Raw genomic sequence first — 17,754 nt, 5'->3', positions numbered from 1 at the left:
GATTTCCTAAAAGGACAAAAAAACCTTGGTGAATGTTTGGAATTGTCAACATTATTCATTCATTCTACGTACCAAACTGATAAAATTATGAATTCCTGCAACTAAATGATATGTGTCAGAATTTTAGAAATATATATGAATGATAAGTTGGTATGGTCCGGAGAAGGACGTGCAAGACGTGAAGGCTACTTAACATTTCCTACGTTGGTTATATTAAAATAACCAAACTAATTAGCCAAATGTGTTTTTTTTTTTTCTTTCTTTTCTTCCCGAATTTATCGGGGAACAGAGAAACAGAGAGACTTGCAATCATTCTAAGAAAATTATTTTTTTTGTTTCTCTTTTTCCCAAACTCTCTTTTTTTCTTCTTCTCCAGATTTCTAAATCTTTCAGGCTCGTTGATATTTTTTCCCCCGACATTGTTCAAACTTTTGAGAAACGGATCCTTCCTTTGTGGTTTTTTTGAAGTAATTCACTCTTTACAATCATCATCATTTTCTAGGATTTGATTCAATGGCAGAAACGAGGTAACAATCATTATTTTCTTTGATCATCTTTTACACCATATGTTCTGCAAATTGTTGTCACAAAATTCTATTTTTTCTCTCGATAAAACAAACAAATTTTTAGATTCATAAACATGGGAAACATATGCATGTTAATACACGTTGTCATATGTTTCCAACAGATAAAAAAAAAACAGAGATTGATAAAACAACAGAGTCGAAACAGAACAATAAGAGAAAACCCGTGTTGGCAAAAGATCTGAAGATATGTTCTGTTGCGGTGGTGCGGATGAGGAACCCGCCGGTCCCCCCGCAAACCAGTATGCAGCCCCTCCTAACAAAGCCGGGAATCCCAATTTTGGCGGTGATTTTTCCTAATCTCCTCGTTCCTTGCTATACATGACTTATATTTATGTTCTAGCTAGAGTTTCACCACGAGCGTTTGCGTTTGCGTTTTGCGTGTTTGGAATAGGTGGGAATAGAGGGGAACCGAGGAATCCAAACGCAGCGAGACCGGGAGCTCCTGCAAAGGTTTTGCCCATAGAGATCCCTTCTATTGCATTGGATGAGTTGAACAGAATGGCAGGTAACTTCGGAAACAAGGCACTCATCGGTGAAGGTTCGTATGGACGTGTCTTCTTAGGCAAGTTTAAGGGCGAAGCTGTTGCTATTAAGAAGCTCGATGCCTCTTCTGAAGAACCTGACTCCGATTTCACCTCACAGGTACACATACATACTACAAAACTGATCCTTCAGCTCATTTTCCAAATCACGGTTTGGTCCCTTTTGGCCGAGAAATGATCAGTCTTCAAATCCCTTTTTCCACTCCCACTATGCTAAAATGTTTAAAGCATATACCATTCTGTTGCCTATTAGGTTTAAATCGATCGTCTTCTCTTCAAGCTTCTACCTTTTCCCTGCACTGTTTAATGGTATATACTAATCTAATTTCTGCATGTTTATAATGGCAAGTTATCGGTGGTATCTCGGCTTAAACACGACCATTTTGTGGAGTTGCTGGGGTACTGCTTGGAGGCAAATAACCGCATTCTCATCTACCAGTTTGCAACCAAAGGTTCTTTACACGATGTATTACATGGTACGTAATTTCAACTTTCACAACTCATATAGTAGTCATATTATGGTGAATCATATGTGACATATACGTATATGGATCATATCAATCCAATCGTTAGGGAGAAAGGGAGTGCAAGGGGCTGAGCCAGGACCAGTACTGAACTGGAACCAAAGGGTAAAGATCGCATATGGAGCAGCCAAAGGGCTTGAGTTCCTTCACGAGAAGGTCCAGCCACCAATAGTCCACAGGGACGTGAGGTCGAGCAATGTCTTGTTGTTTGATGACTTTGTCGCCAAAATGGCTGATTTCAACTTGACCAACGCTTCCTCCGATACCGCGGCTAGGCTTCACTCTACTCGTGTTTTGGGAACGTTCGGCTATCACGCTCCAGAGTATTATACCACAACCCACATCTATTCATTTGCTTATAACAATCGGATATATATATACTTTTTTTTTTTTTTGTGATAAAGCACAATATATATTGGATATGTCTACTCTAATATTGTTAACGTAAGAGTGTTATTTTTCTTAGGTATGCAATGACAGGACAGATAACGCAGAAGAGTGATGTGTATAGTTTCGGTGTTGTGCTATTGGAGCTCTTGACAGGAAGGAAACCCGTAGATCATACCATGCCTAAAGGTCAACAAAGTCTTGTTACTTGGGTATGTAACACAAATAGTTAACGTACACATGTTCGAAGGACTCCATATTTACCCTTATTAAGCCATCTCACTTTTTGTCTTCTTGTTATAGGCAACTCCAAGACTAAGTGAAGACAAAGTGAAACAATGTATAGATCCGAAGCTTAACAATGACTTCCCTCCCAAAGCAGTAGCCAAGGTCCGTTCTATAATTTCTCTATATATCAAGCGTTGTCTTCATTGGTGTAACCGCGTAGTGACACTTGTATCATGAAATACCTAGTTAACCTAATAAATATAGAAAACTATAAGCATACCAATCACTTAGAGATGGGTTTTTGTAGCTTTCATGGTAACCCAATGTCCGAGTGCGCGGGAAGATCAGATTTGAGTGCATTTAGATATCATTTATACGTCTCTTATTGAAAGCTAGTGAAACTGAAATCTTGAGTTGATGACATATATAGCTAGGTTTAGGATCTTTTTGGTTTGGTTTTCTAATAATGAAATTATCTTCGTGGGTGGTCGAACAGTTGGCAGCCGTGGCGGCTTTGTGTGTCCAGTACGAGGCAGACTTTCGACCGAACATGACCATCGTTGTCAAGGCACTTCAGCCTCTTCTTAACTCTAAACCAGCTGGTCCTGAGTCTTCATCCTAAAAATAACCAGTTTTACCATTACTCTTCCTTGTTCTTCTTATTTTGTTGCTGTTCTTGTTGTTGTTGCTATGGCTATTTTTCTCTCGTTTCTGTTCGAATACCTATGATTATTGGTTTATAAGAGATGATGTTACTTTATGGAATGTAACTTATAATTTTTCATTGGTTTAAAATCCCTTTCGTTTTAGGTTTTATCTAAGCCTTCAATCGAACTTTTTAAATCGAAACTCTCACTTTTGGAGGAGTCAATACTGCAAGAAATAGTATAATTTAGTTCTGAGATTTTGTGAGAGATTATTTTAAAGATTATAAGTTTTTTTTTTATTACACTTTACTATTAAAAGATCTATGTAGATTGTATATCCCTAATGTGTTGACCTAATTTTGGAAAATTAACTTATACATATGAAGTAATCAGATTCTATATTACAAAAATATATATTTAGATTAATATGTTACTATATATTGTGGATAGAAAAAGATATGTCAATGTCGGTAATTAACTTTTCAATTATATGTATCAGATTAGAATATCAAAAATTAAGGTATCATTAATACGTTGAACCATTTCTTTTGTAAAGAGACAAATGCCATAAATTTGCATCTTTCTTTATTCGTTTATTTGAATCCTACATCTTATTTACTTTTTTTTTTGTTGTTTGCCAATTTGTACTCATTTCAATTTTTTGGGAGTCATCTTTCCAATTTTATTCGATTCAGTTACCAACATTTCAACATACACAAAACAATGATTTTTTGGATTAGGTAACCAATGATAACGATCAAATGTTTCAAAAAGATTATATTGTGAATTTAATGTTTTACAATATGAAATTTAATTAGTAATATTATAAGTTTCCATTGTCTTGTTCATATATCTCAAACAAATCATGAATAACAAAAAAAAAAAACAACACAATGACGACATCCACACATTGACCCACTATTTCACTTATACCATACAAAGCTGAAATCCCAAACAAACCACATTCACCACTATTCTAATTTCTAAATAGCAATAAAAAATGAAAAGAAAATAAAATGATTTTTTAAAATTGGTTTCATATAATTGGGAGGAAAAAAAAAAGAAAAAAAAAGAGAGATAGACATGACTTTGGGATTTTTTGCTCAAAAATATTAAATAGCGACATTATAAAAAATGGATAGTTTTACTTTGTTTTATTTATTTTACCAGAATGTAAAGAAAGAAAGTAACAGTAAAGCACATTTTAGGTCTTTTTATTTATTTTTAATTTATTAATAACTTTTTTTTTTGTGTTAACAAACCGTCCCCTCTTATATACCCAGCAGCTATCATCTCTTCTCTTCTCTTCTCTCCTCTCTTAATATATAATTTTACTTAGCTGCGAATCTCGTCGTCATCGTCGCCCGACGAACCCTGTTTTGCGTCCCTTTTTCCAATCCCAAATTCAATTTGGATTCGATTCCTTCGATTCAGGATTCGTATAGACGTATTCCGTTATTGGGTTTTATCCATTTCTTCGTCCTATAGATCTCGATCGAACGTTTCCTTCCAACTTTTCCCGATTCGATTTTTATTATTTTTTGGGGTTGATTTCGTTGTCTCGATTTGGGCGGAATTCAATCGGACGGACTCTCTTTTGCTCCGTTTCCTGAGAGGTTTTTTGTTGCGACGCTATTCCGTGTAGGAGAGGATTATGGAATCATTGGTTGATGAACAAAGTTAAGTGTAAAACGATGCCGGGTTTAGCACAGAGGAATGAGCATTACTCTTTTGGGTTTTGGTCTGAGGACGTCGATGGAGTTAGCTACGATCAGTTGCAGAAGGTACTTCTTCTTCCGATTGAAATTTTTTGTTTTTTTGTTTACGTTGAATTTAGCCCAGATTTGATCGTTGCCTTTTGCTTGATGATTTGTTTTACGTACTTGTGATTGATGTTCTCGTGATTCTGTCTTGATGATACTGGATCTTAGTTATATTTACTCTGGTCTCAGGAACCGTGTGTCTCATTCATGGTTTTGTATTTCTTGTTACCATATTCCATACTCTGAGATGAGGCTCTGTTAAACCTGTGTATGCGTCCACATATTTTCTTATAACTTACTATACTCAGAACCCAATTTTTTTCCAACTTCTTATGACAGTTCTGGAGTGAGCTGTCGCCCAAAGCTAGGCAGGAGCTCCTTAGGATTGATAAGCAGGCTCTGTTTGAGCAAGCTCGCAAGAACATGTGCTGTTCCAGATGCCACGGCCTGCTGCTTGAAGGTTTCTCGCAGATTGTTTCTACTGGGAGGGCTGCGCAACTTAAAGTATTAAAAGATCAAGCTGACGGTAAGTCATCTGCCAATAGGAGATATACCGTTGCCTACCAAAACCCTGCTATTCATAGATGGGGAGGTCTCTCAACAACACGCGAGGGATCTCTCACACTTCTTGACAGCTTTTTGTACGCAAAATCTTTCAAAGGGCTTCAAACTGTAAGTTCATCTAATCTTTCCCTATACTTGGTTGGTCCACTTTACCTAGCTGATCTTATTAGCTCTAGCAGGTGTTTGAAAGTGCCCGTGCCCGAGAGAGGGAGCGTGAGTTGCTCTATCCTGATGCCTGTGGTGGCGGAGGTCGGGTATGGCTAAGTCAAGGGATGGCTGGTTATGGTAAAGGTCATGGAACAAGAGAAACATGTGCTTTGCATACCACGAGGCTCTCTTGTGATACATTAGTGGACTTTTGGTCTGCACTTGAAGAGGAAAGCCGAGTGTCACTTTTGAGGATGAAAGAAGAGGATTTCGTGGAAAAACTAATTAAGAGGTTTGTTATTTTCTGATTTAATATTCTTGGCTGATCTGTTGCACGTTCAGTTGATAAAGTTTATGGATATGATTTTGTTTCTCCGGCTAGGGTGTATTATGGATTCTTACTACTCAAATTACCTTATCGTAAATTGAATAATAATTAGGGATTCAGTATTCGACTTTGGGGATGTGCCTATCAAGCCATTGCACGCATTACTTAGTTGTTATGTTCTCCTTCTCTTCTTTTTGTTGTCTTGTGACTTCTTTTCCTTTCCTTATAACATGTTGACCTTTCAAACTACAGATTTGAATGCAAAAAGTTTTGTAGAGACTGCCGAAGAAATGTTAATCGTGAGTTTAAAGAACTTAAGGAACTTAAACGAATGCAGAGAGAACCAAGATGCACTGACTGGTTTTGTGTTGCCGATACAGCCTTTCAGTATCAGGTCTTTTATCTTACTTCACCTTTTCCTCTTACTTAGTGGAATCCTATTTCCTATACGACAAGAGCATTGATTTCAAGAGTAAATTTATCAATATACCTGAGGGGCTTATATTGGGAGGTAGAATCAGAAGTTTGATTGCATTTTCTCAGGTGGACATTGATTCTGTCCGAGCAGATTGGAGTCAAAATTTTACAGAGAATGCTGGATATCATCAATTCGAGTGGGCTATTGGAACTGGAGAAGGCGAATCTGATATCCTCGAGTTCAAAAAATTAGGCAATGATCGAAGTGCGCAAGTCAATGGCCTAGACCTTCGTGGATTACACGAATGTTACATTACTCTTAGGGCTTTTAAAAAAAATGGCCGCTCCTCCGAGATATCTGTCAAAGCCCATTCATTGAGGGGTCAACAGTGCGTTCACTCCAGGCTTGTGGTTGGAGACGGATTTGTTTCAATTAAAAGAGGGGAATGCATTCGAATGTTTTTTGAGCATGCTGAAGAGGCTGAGGAAGAAGAGGTACTCAAAGCCTTCAAATATTTGCAATTTTGCAGATAAGATATCTCCGTGCTAAAATATTATCATTGTGTTTCCAATGCTTTATAAGGATGAAGTCATGATAGACAAAGATGGGAATGAGGTTGATGGTGAGTGCTTGCGTCCACAAAAGCATGCTAAGAGTCCAGAACTTGCTCGAGAGTTTCTTCTTGATGCTGCAACAGTTATTTTCAAGGAGCAGGTTTGTTATAGATTTTTCTAAGTTAACCTTCCATTCATTGTTATATGTTCTTTGTTTAGGTGTTCATACCTATCTATTCTTAAATATATCTTAGGTAGAAAAGGCATTTAGGGAAGGCACAGCCCGTCAAAATGCACACAGTATATTTATCTGTCTTTCATCAAAACTATTAGAGCAACGTGTTCATATCGCCTGCAAGGAAATTGTCACCTTAGAGAAGCAGGTTTGTTCGCCGCCATCTTGATTAGATTATTTTGACAATCTACGCAATTTAACAAGACATTTACGCTTTTATCTGTCTAACAACTCCATCATCTTAACACTTGCAGAAAAAACTTCTTGAGGAAGAAGAGAAAGAAAAGCGTGAAGAAGAGGAGCGAAAAGAAAGGAAACGAATTAAAGAAAGAGAGAAAAAACTTCGTAGAAAAGAGAGGTTGAAGGAAAAAGAACGAGAAAAGGAGCAGAAGAATCCAAAATTTAGTGATAAAGCAATGCTGCCGAATATGTTTAGGGAAGAAGAAGGCTCCACAAATCTTGATGAGGAAACTAACGACACCATAGGCTACGAGGAGTCCGGTATTGAAAATGGAGATGTAGATTTATCTTCACCTGGTTCCCTTGATGATCAAGATGGAGAGTGTTTGGATGGTTGTACTTCTCCAAGAGCCGAAACCCACTATTGTGATAGCACTGATAGGGAGATTATAGATCATGAAGATGAAAACGGGTGCTTTACACATGAAAATTCAAGACCTGTTCATCAGACAGCAAGATTCTGGAAAGAGGTTCATCCTGATCATGCTTTGAGGTGGTCAGAAAAAGGCAGATATACAGAGAATGCTTCTTTTGTCTGCAATGCTGGGGAAAGATACTGTAATGATAGATCAGAAATGTCTTCACCACACTTCAATGGGTCAGATAAAAATTGGAGAGTGAAAGCTTCAAAGTCTAGTGGTAGCCCAAATAGCGTTAGGTCTCATGAGGAGTTTCAATGTGCGGACGACAAGACTGTTGAGAGGTATAGTTACCATTCTTGCAGTTGCAAACCCATTAATGGTCATCGGGAAAAGGTAGATTCTAATATATCTGCAACCAGAGGCATGCGAGACCCCAAAACAATCTTCAAATCAGACTCTGATCTTGATGCCTCCAAGCTTAACCGAGCCTATAGGTATACTCAGTCAAATAATCATCGAGAGGTAAGAAGCAAAATGAGAAACAGTCAAAACGCTTCTATGATGGATCCAGGAAATGTGAGAAAAATCTTAAATTCTGTGGAGCTGAAGCATCCACGAAACAGCTCAAACTCTGAGGTATCATCATTTACATGTTCAAAGGCAGAAGAGATTGAAAAGGCTCTTTGCAAGGCTACAGAAAAGTTGGGTGATGGGAATATTAGTAAGTCAACCAAGGAAAACAAGAAGATGGAAGTTCACATAACACAGAAGAATGATGACCTGTACTTGAAAGATCCTATGATGAGTAGAACCTCCAGCTCAGACAATTGCTCTTCATGTCCCAGTGAAGGAGATAGCAATACAGCTTCTTCAAACAATGGAAACACAGAATCCTCCTCGATGTCTGTTCCCGAAGTTGCCAATCAGCAATCTGAAGGAAGGGAGTCTCTAGTGGGCACTCGGAACGATATGCCTGACTGTCACAAGAAGATAGCAGAGAAAGTGGCAGAAAAGAGTATTGATGAAAGAGACGTTTTAAGGACTAAGATTATGTCTAACCTTCCAGCTGAAAACGGGGAAAGTAAATTGTCAGGAACTCCTGTTATGGTTCCGAGCCAAAACATGGAGAAAATGGTACCAAGTGTTAATACTGGTTCCTCCTACCTGTCCCAGCCACAAAACATGATGTTTCCCCAAATGCTTAACCAGAGTATACCATTGTCGTCAGTCTTCCAGTCTCCTTCAACAATGGGCTACTATCATCAAGCTCCAGTCTCTTGGTCTGCAGCTCCAGCCAACGGGTCAATGCAATTTCCTCATCCTAATCATTATGTATACACTGGTCCTCTTGGATACAGTCTGAATGGAGAGTCCCCTTTGTGCGTGCAGTACGGGACCCCATTGAACCATTCAGCAGCCCCTTTTTTCAATTCTGGGCCCGTTCCAGTTTTCCATCCGTTTGCTGAAACCACCTCAATGAACACTGTGGACCAAGCTCAGAATCTGGAGCCGTTGGAACACAATTTTCTGAAGGAAGCAGATGAGAGGAAGATAAAAGAAATGCCTCCAATGGAAACTCCAAGGAGCAGAGGTCCACAAACTGAGAGTGATGAAAACTTCTCCTTATTCCACTTTGGGGGGCCGGTTGCTCTATCAACAGGAAGGAAGTCGAATTCTGCTCATTCCAAAGATGGAGTTTTAGGGGATTTCTCGTTGCAGTTCTCAGGAGATCATGTTTTTGGTGATCCCACCGGCAATAGTAAGAAGGAGAAAGAGAACACAGTTGGTGAAGAGTACAACTTGTTTGAGACTAGTAACAGATTGAGGTTTTCTATCTTCTAAAGTTTTATACTATTTCTTGGATTGTTTGGCGTCATGGAGAACGCAGTAAAATTCCTTTGGTTGTTTTATTTCATGTAAAGATCTCTGCATATTTCAAAGGTTTTGTTTTTCTCAAAATTAATAATTCTCCATTCTTGGGTGTATTTCATCACAACGCAAACAGGCAAAAATATATATATAATGATTTATATAATATCATCGTCTTGACATAATTAAAAATCTATTGTTTGGAGGATTTCAGAACAGCGAGATAAAGTCCTTGCTCATCAATAAACTGGGAAAGCTCAAATGAATGCCTCTTAGCAACATCCCTCAATACGGAATCATCAGGTAAATCAGAGACGACCACATCTGAAAACTCTTTCCTTTGCTGCTCCAAGCCTTGTCTACCTTGCGGGTGACTGATTACTACTCGTGCACCTGTTACAAGTATTATTAGACCGGATTGTGTTAGAAACTAAGACCCCAACAAGTGTTAGGCTGAGAGAGAAAGAGTGAAGAAAGGTCAGAACATTGTACCAGATGAGCAACGTTGAGAGAGTGTGTTGAACAGCTCGTCGAGGTCGAAAGGCAAAGCTGGAATAAAGTAAAGAAACACAGCGTCTAATGGAGACCATTTCTCAGGGACATAGATCATTTCCCCTTGCCAACATTTGACTTTGTCGTACTTCTCTTTGACACAGGCTAACGTAAAAAGGGAGTCATGGACTATAAGCAGGAGCTGAGAAGGTGAAGATTCCACCAGACGATCAACGAAGGCCTCTGAGCTCATTGAAACCAAAATCCTCGAGGATTCTGATATTTCTCCAGCCTTTATGATTCTTTCCATCTTCTGGGTGTGCTCAGTGGAGTCATTTTCCATAGATTCGAGAAAGGACCAATCTTTCTCATGGAAACCGACTACTGAGACTGTTTCTTCTGGAGGGGAAGTTGAAGAAACACAATACGCTCTGTAACCAGAGACATTAGACTGTGAAAATGAAACATGTTTAGGAGAAAAGAAGTGACTTTGAAGACGAGTTAGTTTCTTTGGTTGCAAAGAGAGAAGACGCGAAGAATCAAAAGCAAACAGAGAAGGTAAAATGGCAGACGGAGAAGCTGGAAACGATAAGGAGTACATTGGTAAAACTACAGTTTCTGTACTAAATCGAGGAAGAAGAAGAAGATAGCAGCCAGAATTTTGTAGGGCATCTCGAAATTGAGAAGACGACGATGACGTAGTGTCTCTATATGGGCCGAAATGAGAAAACCCAATAGGCCCGTTAGTTAATTGTTGTGAGCTTCAGTTATGCAACGGTGGAGAACATTCGGAGAGAAAGAGAGACGGTGATCGGAGAGAAGGAGAGGATGGGAACGAGAGAAGTATACGAAGAGAAGCTTCGGCGTGGGAATCTTGATTATGATCCGACTATGAATCCTGGTCTTGGTTCAGCTCGCTGTCCTCGTTGCCTTTCTCTCTTAAACCCTAATTCCGTGAGTTTTTTTTTCCCAGTGTTTTGTGGTTTCTGAGTTAGAGGAAGGTATGAGAGTATGATTCTTGTGACAGGAGAAAGGAGAGTGGACGATTACTCCCGTTTTGCACGATGCTGCTGCAGTGGTTAGTTTTGGGATTCTCTTCAGTGGTTATTGTAGCTTATTTCTATGAAAATTGTTTTCTTTCCTTCTTTAGCTGAGAATATGATCGGACTGGTGTTATGTACTCCTATCTGGATTATTTGGTTTGTAGACAATCAGCTGAATTTATATGCAATTAAAGTTTTGAATGAGAATTTCTATTCTATCTTATGCTATTGGGTTGTGATTATGGATTTCTTCCATTGGCCATGTGAAGTTTTGACCTTTTCTCAATGAATTCTGATATGGCTTTTGCTAGGCTAGTGTAAATTTGGTCTATTGCAATGTCTGATTAGTATTCTGTTTAAGCCTTTTCACTGGAAATAGAGCATCATATTATCCAATTATCTTCACTTCGCTGGTTTGTCATTTAAATCGTTTGGTTTTGACTTTTCTTTTGGGAAGTATTGTTTGGATGGAAATCCCATGAGTCCGTGACCTTTTGGATAGCATGTAATTTAGCTTTTAGTTGTACTCTGTTTCTAACTAGCTGTTTCCTGTGCTATAGGCTGGTTCTGGTATTGGTGGCTTGCTTAGTGCCGTCCATGCTTTCAATACAGGTATCATCATCACATGATTCTCATGTCGTTAAATATTTATCATTTCTACAATGGATCTTTATCTCTTGTCTTTCAGGGATCCCCTATCTTCAAAATCGGTTTCCAGGGTCAAAGCGGCTCTCTTTTCTTGTGGGGGTATCTATTTTCTCTTGCCTTGTCTTCTAGTTCTGAAATTCTGCCTGTTTCTTCTTGTCTCTTGACAATACCTCGTATGAATTTTCTTTGTTACTCACTTATTGCTTTTCCTTGTAGGTTCCATTGCTGCTAGTATATTCAGGTGTAGGGGCTGCGTTTGGAGGTAGCATATTCTTCTTTGGCTTACTCGCTTGTGTTGTGCCTAAATATTTATTATGTATATATCCTGCAATAATGACTATATTTCTGTGTTGTCCTGACTTTTGTGAATGGCCTTCACATTTTGTATTTTGAACTTATAGTATGTTGTTTGCTTAGAAAAACTTGTAGGTTTAGCTTTTTAATGCAAGAAATTTTATGAGCCATGATCATTTTTTCACTATTGTCTGGTTAGAATACAAATCTGCACTGTGTAGAGTTGCAACTTTTACCCTTAGGTGAATAACTTGCACTGATGATGTAGCCCATCAAGAGGATTGGTTTCCTCGATCTATTTAAAATGCACAAATGCCAGGTGGTAGTGGGTATTTAGTAGCTTCTTGTATATATGCTTTTGTTTTATGTACCCAGTACATATGCTATATATGTCTGTCTGTTTTCTTTCAAGAAAGCACCTGAACTTTTGTTTTTGTATAATATTTGGTAGGTTATGCTCTTCCGAAGTTTGCACAGCTGACAGTCACCTCGTATTATGCATCTTCAAGTGCTTCACATTATGGAATTTCTATGCTCACACGCCGTATCGAAGAAGCTCATCTCTCTCGAACTCAACAAGAAGAGGTAAAATGAAGTCATGAACAGATATAAACGAGAATCTTTCCCACTCCTCTTGCTATACAGCTTATTCCAGGATCTCTTTTTCTATTTGGTATTTTTATTGCATTTTTTATCACATTCTTGAGAACCACATTTATAATGTTAATTCTTCAACATAGTTATACCAAATATAGTCTTTTAGTTCCTCTCCATCTTGACTTTTTGTTTTGGTTTTGTTGCCATGTTAAAAAATGCTTCTTTTCCCTGTTCATTGCTAATGCCATAGTATATGATTCATGAAGATAGTGTAGAAAGATAATCTATCGTTTATACAATATCTTCCTGGTCATAGTTTACAAGCAATCTTGAATCATGTCTTCTCAGTGGCTACCTTTACATGTGAATGCAACTTTTTGACATGTTTTTCTTGAATTCTGACATAAGATCATCAGAGATTCGAGTGATGGATGCAAGCCAAGTAGTTTTATTGAAAAATAGTGGTATAAGAAATCATAGTCCCAAGGATTGAACCACATGGTCTATACTCTATAGGGTCGGTGGAACTTTGTGTAGCTTTATGGACACCAAAATAAGACCGTTTTGGCAGGTTGCACTGTTGGTGTAAAACAGATTGAGTGAGTTGTTTTATTTTCTGAAGGGGTTTGAGATGTGTACTGTTCGAACTATCATCCTCAAGTTGCAACTTTCCTAGGGTTGTGGGCCGATGTTCCTTAAATTCCACTAGTCCTTTTTACATATCTAAAAGAAAAAGAAAAAAAAAACAAGAGAGCAGAGAAAGTGGTCCTAAGGTTATATAATGTGTATGCTCTTCACACGTCTTTATTATGTGCTTCTTTTATCATGTTGTTCATCACATGCTTCCTTCTCCATTGCATTAACTAGTGGGGTCATTTTATAGCTGCTCTTGATGTTAACTCTTTGACAGCATTCATTCATTCATTCACTGAGTATCCTTAAATTTTCCATAATTTGATAAAAAGCATCACGTAATTCTCAGAGGTACTACTGTGCTGCTGCTTGTTTAACACCTCTGCAGTTTTGTATCTAAAGAAAAATGTTTCCACTGGGGGCAGATATGTCTTTCTTTCTTTTAGTGTTTTGTTCCCATGTGTTTGATGAATATGATATACATCCTCATTGCAAAAACCCATTGTTCCAAAACTGTCCCATAAGACTTGTCTAGAAAACCTTATCTTTCCTCCTTTTGATTGACAGGCTGAGTTTGCACCGTTTCGCCCTTCCCCCGTAAAATAGACAGCGACTGTCCTGTTCCGCGACTAAAGACTTAAGGTCAGAAATTTTGCAATGTCACTTTCTGCAACCTGTTATCACAATAAGATCTGCTGAGAGACTTGTTTGAAAGCTTTAGGATTATTGGTGGTATTACAAGCGTAACGTTAGTTAATTAGTTACACATTAGCAATCATGCCACAACTATAACATTTTACGACATAAATAACTAGAGAAGCAAAAGTACTTCTTCTGTTCAGTCTCAGTACTTGTAAACTTCATTACATGAAGAGTATCCAAAGTTGTTCATTTGGAATTACCACTCTAGTAGACTTGATTAGAGTGAGATTAGCTGTCATTTAACTTTTTATATATCAGTTAGCTTTGATACGGAAATGAACCACAGCTGGTAAGCAAATAGGTGTTATATATCTGTAACCATCACGAGTTGTTGCCAAGAAAATCCGTTTTGTGATATGGTAATAGTACTGTATATAAAGGCAATGCCACATATAATTTGTAACTGAAGTCTTGCCAAAACTAGAAAGTCAAGCTTTTGAATTTCTTTGTCTATGCAAAAGTCGTAGCTACATATATATATGGTTGTCTTTAATGTTTGATTAGTGTAACACATTGAAGGTCAGATGTTAGGTACGAGGATTGATGTCATTGCTTCGTCTCAGATGTAAGATTAATAGTTTGTGATTCTTGTAGGCCTTGGGCGTATGGACTTCATTCAAAGTATCTTGTATGGAGGCAGTAAGAAAGAAAACATGGCCATGTGCGGCTGATTCTAGCTAAGTTTTTTTCTTTTCCTTTCTTTTCAAGTCCATTTGTATTGATGATCATAGTATATGGGTAGAGAAATGAACTAGTAAATATGGTAAACAGCTTGTCGTTGATGATTCTCTTTGAATTGGCCAAAAAAGGTTTGAAAAGAAACTAAAGAAGAAAGCTTTTGAGGAAAAGCTTTAGCTTTAGGTTCTGTGTGTTTGAGAAAGATGTGAAAGCTCTCTTTGGCTAACTCTACATTTGTAATCATGGACCACTTTCACTTCTCAACTCTCAACTCTCTCTCTCCCCCCTTTTGTCTTGTCCATTGTCTTGAGTGATCCCCACAGTCACCGAATCATCATCAACATCTGCATTTACCCATCCTTTGAGCTTTCTTCGTTGCCTCTTGATTCGGTAAAAGACCGTTTAGTTAGACAGAGACCCTAAGCATTTGCATCTAAAGAGGCTTCTTGGGTTTTTAATGGTTAAAGAGACACAATTTGACTTAAAAGATTTTTCTCTCGACTGCAACAACAGAGAAAGTACGTGTGACTTCCATGGCCCTTAATTAATGTATCTTCCTCTTTCTCTGAAAGATATAGAGAGTCTTGAAGCCATAACAGAACTCAGAAATGAACAGATGAAAAAAAACAAAAAAAAATGATAATTGTATCAGACATTCACACACACGTGAGAGAGGAAAACGGATGAACATATATTTTACTACTTAACCAAAATATTTATTTCTTTTATTATTATAAACTCAGAATGTGAAAGCCTCGAAAAGGTTCAAGATCTACACATCATGCCGGTTCTTGTTTTCTCCAACACTCTCAAAAGAATTGGCTTCATTGATCGAGCGGGTCTCATCACGGCTATAAGTTTAAAAAAAAAGGAAAAGAAGAAAATGTCAAAGATGAAGATCGAGACTCACATGTTCTTGTACATTGGGTTTCATCAAACTATACGGCCAGTTAGGCTCCTTAGTCTCTTGCTCATGCGTCCTAAACGCTGAAGCTGGTGAAGATGAGTAAACGCCATGAATAGTGTTTGTTGACGTGGAAGGCGGTACACGCCACAAACCTAATGGACTTCCGTTTATTGTCGGTGGGTTAGAAGGAGGAGGAGGAGGAAGAGTACTCCTTGAAAAATACGGCGATGTATGATGTCGTCCTCCACCGTAGTATCTAGGTTCCGTCGTCCACGAGGGATAGTGACGGTGGTGGTGGCTGTTGAGGAAGCCGTAGACGTGGTGAGGGTCAGGCTGATGATGATGGTGAAGGTATGATGTCATGGAACCACGTTTGGCGTGTTGACGTTCTCGTTTGTGAGCGTTTTGGTGTCCACCTAGGGCTTGAGAAGTAGGGAAGTTTCTGAAGCAGTAGTGACACTCGAATCTCCTGTTGTTGTTGTTGTTGCTGTTGTTGTTGTTCTTGTCCTTTTCTTTGTCTCGGTCTTTGTCCTTGTCCTTGGTATTCTCAGAGCTCTCATCGTTCTTTGTAGACGTTAGATCAGAAGAATCTGCAGATAAGTTCTCGGAGTTATCTCCGACGAGCTCTTGGCCGAAGAGACGGATAATGGCTGCTTTTTCTTTGGGCGGAGTACGGCGGATGAAAGGAAGCTGAGAGAAAGATTCAACGTTGACGTTCATGAAATCGTGAGTTTCTCTTCGTCCATTGGTTTCGTCCATGGAAGAGAGAAAGAGAGAGAGAGAGAGAGGAATGAGTGAGTTTGAGACGAATGAGGTTGACTGTTTCAGAGACAGAAAGACAAGAGATGAGGTTTTGCATTAATTTAAAGAGGTTCCCAAATTCTTCTTTTTAAGGTAAATAATTGTACTCTTTATTTTTTTAACCAGCATATATGGTCGCATGCGTGTATAAGTATTTGTTTTTACGTTTATCCAACTATAGCTTGCTTTAAGACTAACATTTTTCACTTGCATATTTCCAAAATAACAAATCTACAACTTACGTAGTATTTGATTTTTACTGTCATTTTATATCACCGAATGATCTCCAACCAAATCTTATACTAATTTCAGAAAACATTTTCAAGCATGCATGTGTTGTTATATAAAATAAATAAATAAAAAAATCCCAAGAACATTTATCTTTTTCTTTACATCCCATATTTAGGATTTAAAAAAATTAAAAAGATAGAACCTAACTATTAATAAATATTGGAAGTAATTTCAGTAACTTTCATCTAAATAGTTGAGTATTCGAGATTTTTATGTTCAAATAAAAAAGGACAAAAAAACACTATAGCTACAACTTATATGTTAACCATAATGTATAAATAAATTAATCTTTTTAATCAATATATTTAAGAATAAATCTTTAAAATGGTTAACCATAATGCATTTTTGAAGAAACCTATATTAGCTTAAGGAAGCATATATACAAAACGTATGTACAGGGGGATGGACATATATAGTCCTATGATTGATAACAATGTTATCTTGTGTTGAAAAAATTGTAGCTTACTTACTATGATGGCTAATATGTACCGTGTCACTGGTAGGTGTAGTAAATTAATATAGCAAAATGGCCGGATGAATAAATATATAGGGAGCCCTCTAATCTCTCTATATTCACTTCCCCTACCTAATCTCCCACACACACATTGTATATACATAGAGTATCTATGGTGTATATAAATGCATCCGTCTCTTTAATAAAAATCAAACCACATCAATATAATCCTATTTTTTCAAAGGTTTATCTCCTTTTTTGCTAGTTGTTTCTTAAAAGTGATTCCTGCAAATGTTGAAACTAAGACAAAAAGCTTACCGAATTGATCATAAGCAGATGAAATGGGGTCATGGGTGAGTAATGAGATGGGCTAAAAAGAGTGAGAGTTTGTAGGTAAGAGATCATTAGCAAGGTGAAGTTAGGTGTGTACTCTTTTACATATTATCATGGACCTAGCTATTTGGTTACTATGTCTACGTATAAGTACATGGATTTTACTACTAATAGAGAGAGAGAGAGAAAGAGAAAGACCTAATATTAAAGAGAGCCTCTTCTCTCTCTCTCAAGGACCAGATTTTTAGTCTCTTAGCTTGGATGTTTTGTCTCTCTGATGCAAAGATGATCTTACAGAAAGAGAGAGAGAGGTGGTCCATGTACATGATCATTGAATGATGCTAATAATCAATTACTACTATAGTTGATGTCATCACCAGATAATTAAACGTATTAATAAGATTGAACCGTTGTTCGTAGAGGTCACATCCTATCACCTTATGTAACATATTGATACTTATATCAACTCGATCATCCGGCAAGATT

General features: G+C 37.8%; 5 protein-coding genes across 5 annotated transcripts; 3 read left to right on the top strand and 2 right to left on the bottom strand.

Moving 5' to 3' along the window:
• Positions 1 to 421: 421 nt before the first annotated feature.
• On the top strand, positions 422 to 3,052 carry LOC17888179 (probable protein kinase At2g41970). The gene is made up of 8 exons (XM_006295419.2): positions 422 to 527; positions 689 to 870; positions 979 to 1,229; positions 1,479 to 1,605; positions 1,703 to 1,976; positions 2,120 to 2,252; positions 2,344 to 2,430; positions 2,765 to 3,052. The coding sequence occupies exons 2-8, from the start codon at positions 774 to 776 to the stop codon at positions 2,888 to 2,890; spliced, it is 1,095 nt and encodes a 364-aa protein (XP_006295481.1). The 5' UTR covers positions 422 to 527; positions 689 to 773; the 3' UTR covers positions 2,891 to 3,052.
• Positions 3,053 to 4,231: 1,179 nt separating this feature from the next.
• On the top strand, positions 4,232 to 9,485 carry LOC17890261. The gene is made up of 8 exons (XM_006296369.2): positions 4,232 to 4,699; positions 5,018 to 5,350; positions 5,422 to 5,681; positions 5,970 to 6,111; positions 6,261 to 6,629; positions 6,718 to 6,849; positions 6,944 to 7,072; positions 7,179 to 9,485. The coding sequence occupies exons 1-8, from the start codon at positions 4,586 to 4,588 to the stop codon at positions 9,366 to 9,368; spliced, it is 3,669 nt and encodes a 1,222-aa protein (XP_006296431.1). The 5' UTR covers positions 4,232 to 4,585; the 3' UTR covers positions 9,369 to 9,485.
• A 44-nt stretch (positions 9,486 to 9,529) lies between these two features.
• Positions 9,530 to 10,593, bottom strand: LOC17889737. The gene is made up of 2 exons (XM_006294740.2): positions 9,888 to 10,593; positions 9,530 to 9,788 (listed from the first exon to the last, which is right to left on the bottom strand). The coding sequence occupies exons 1-2, from the start codon at positions 10,486 to 10,488 to the stop codon at positions 9,589 to 9,591; spliced, it is 801 nt and encodes a 266-aa protein (XP_006294802.1). The 5' UTR covers positions 10,489 to 10,593; the 3' UTR covers positions 9,530 to 9,588.
• Positions 10,594 to 10,635: 42 nt separating this feature from the next.
• On the top strand, positions 10,636 to 14,708 carry LOC17887817. The gene is made up of 8 exons (XM_023784144.1): positions 10,636 to 10,841; positions 10,915 to 10,965; positions 11,491 to 11,542; positions 11,619 to 11,677; positions 11,795 to 11,840; positions 12,324 to 12,457; positions 13,670 to 13,744; positions 14,399 to 14,708. The coding sequence occupies exons 1-7, from the start codon at positions 10,716 to 10,718 to the stop codon at positions 13,706 to 13,708; spliced, it is 507 nt and encodes a 168-aa protein (XP_023639912.1). The 5' UTR covers positions 10,636 to 10,715; the 3' UTR covers positions 13,709 to 13,744; positions 14,399 to 14,708.
• LOC17888838 (zinc finger protein 8) lies at positions 14,457 to 16,305 on the bottom strand. The gene has a single exon (XM_023784143.1). The coding sequence runs from the start codon at positions 16,146 to 16,148 to the stop codon at positions 15,369 to 15,371; it is 780 nt and encodes a 259-aa protein (XP_023639911.1). The 5' UTR covers positions 16,149 to 16,305; the 3' UTR covers positions 14,457 to 15,368.
• Between the last annotated feature and the right edge of the window lie 1,449 nt (positions 16,306 to 17,754).

Source organism: Capsella rubella, unplaced genomic scaffold (genome assembly GCF_000375325.1).
Source record: "Capsella rubella cultivar Monte Gargano unplaced genomic scaffold, Caprub1_0 scaffold_4, whole genome shotgun sequence".
In the NCBI taxonomy this organism is placed as follows: Eukaryota; Viridiplantae; Streptophyta; class Magnoliopsida; order Brassicales; family Brassicaceae; genus Capsella; species Capsella rubella.
This window is presented reverse-complemented; position numbering and strand designations above follow the sequence as displayed.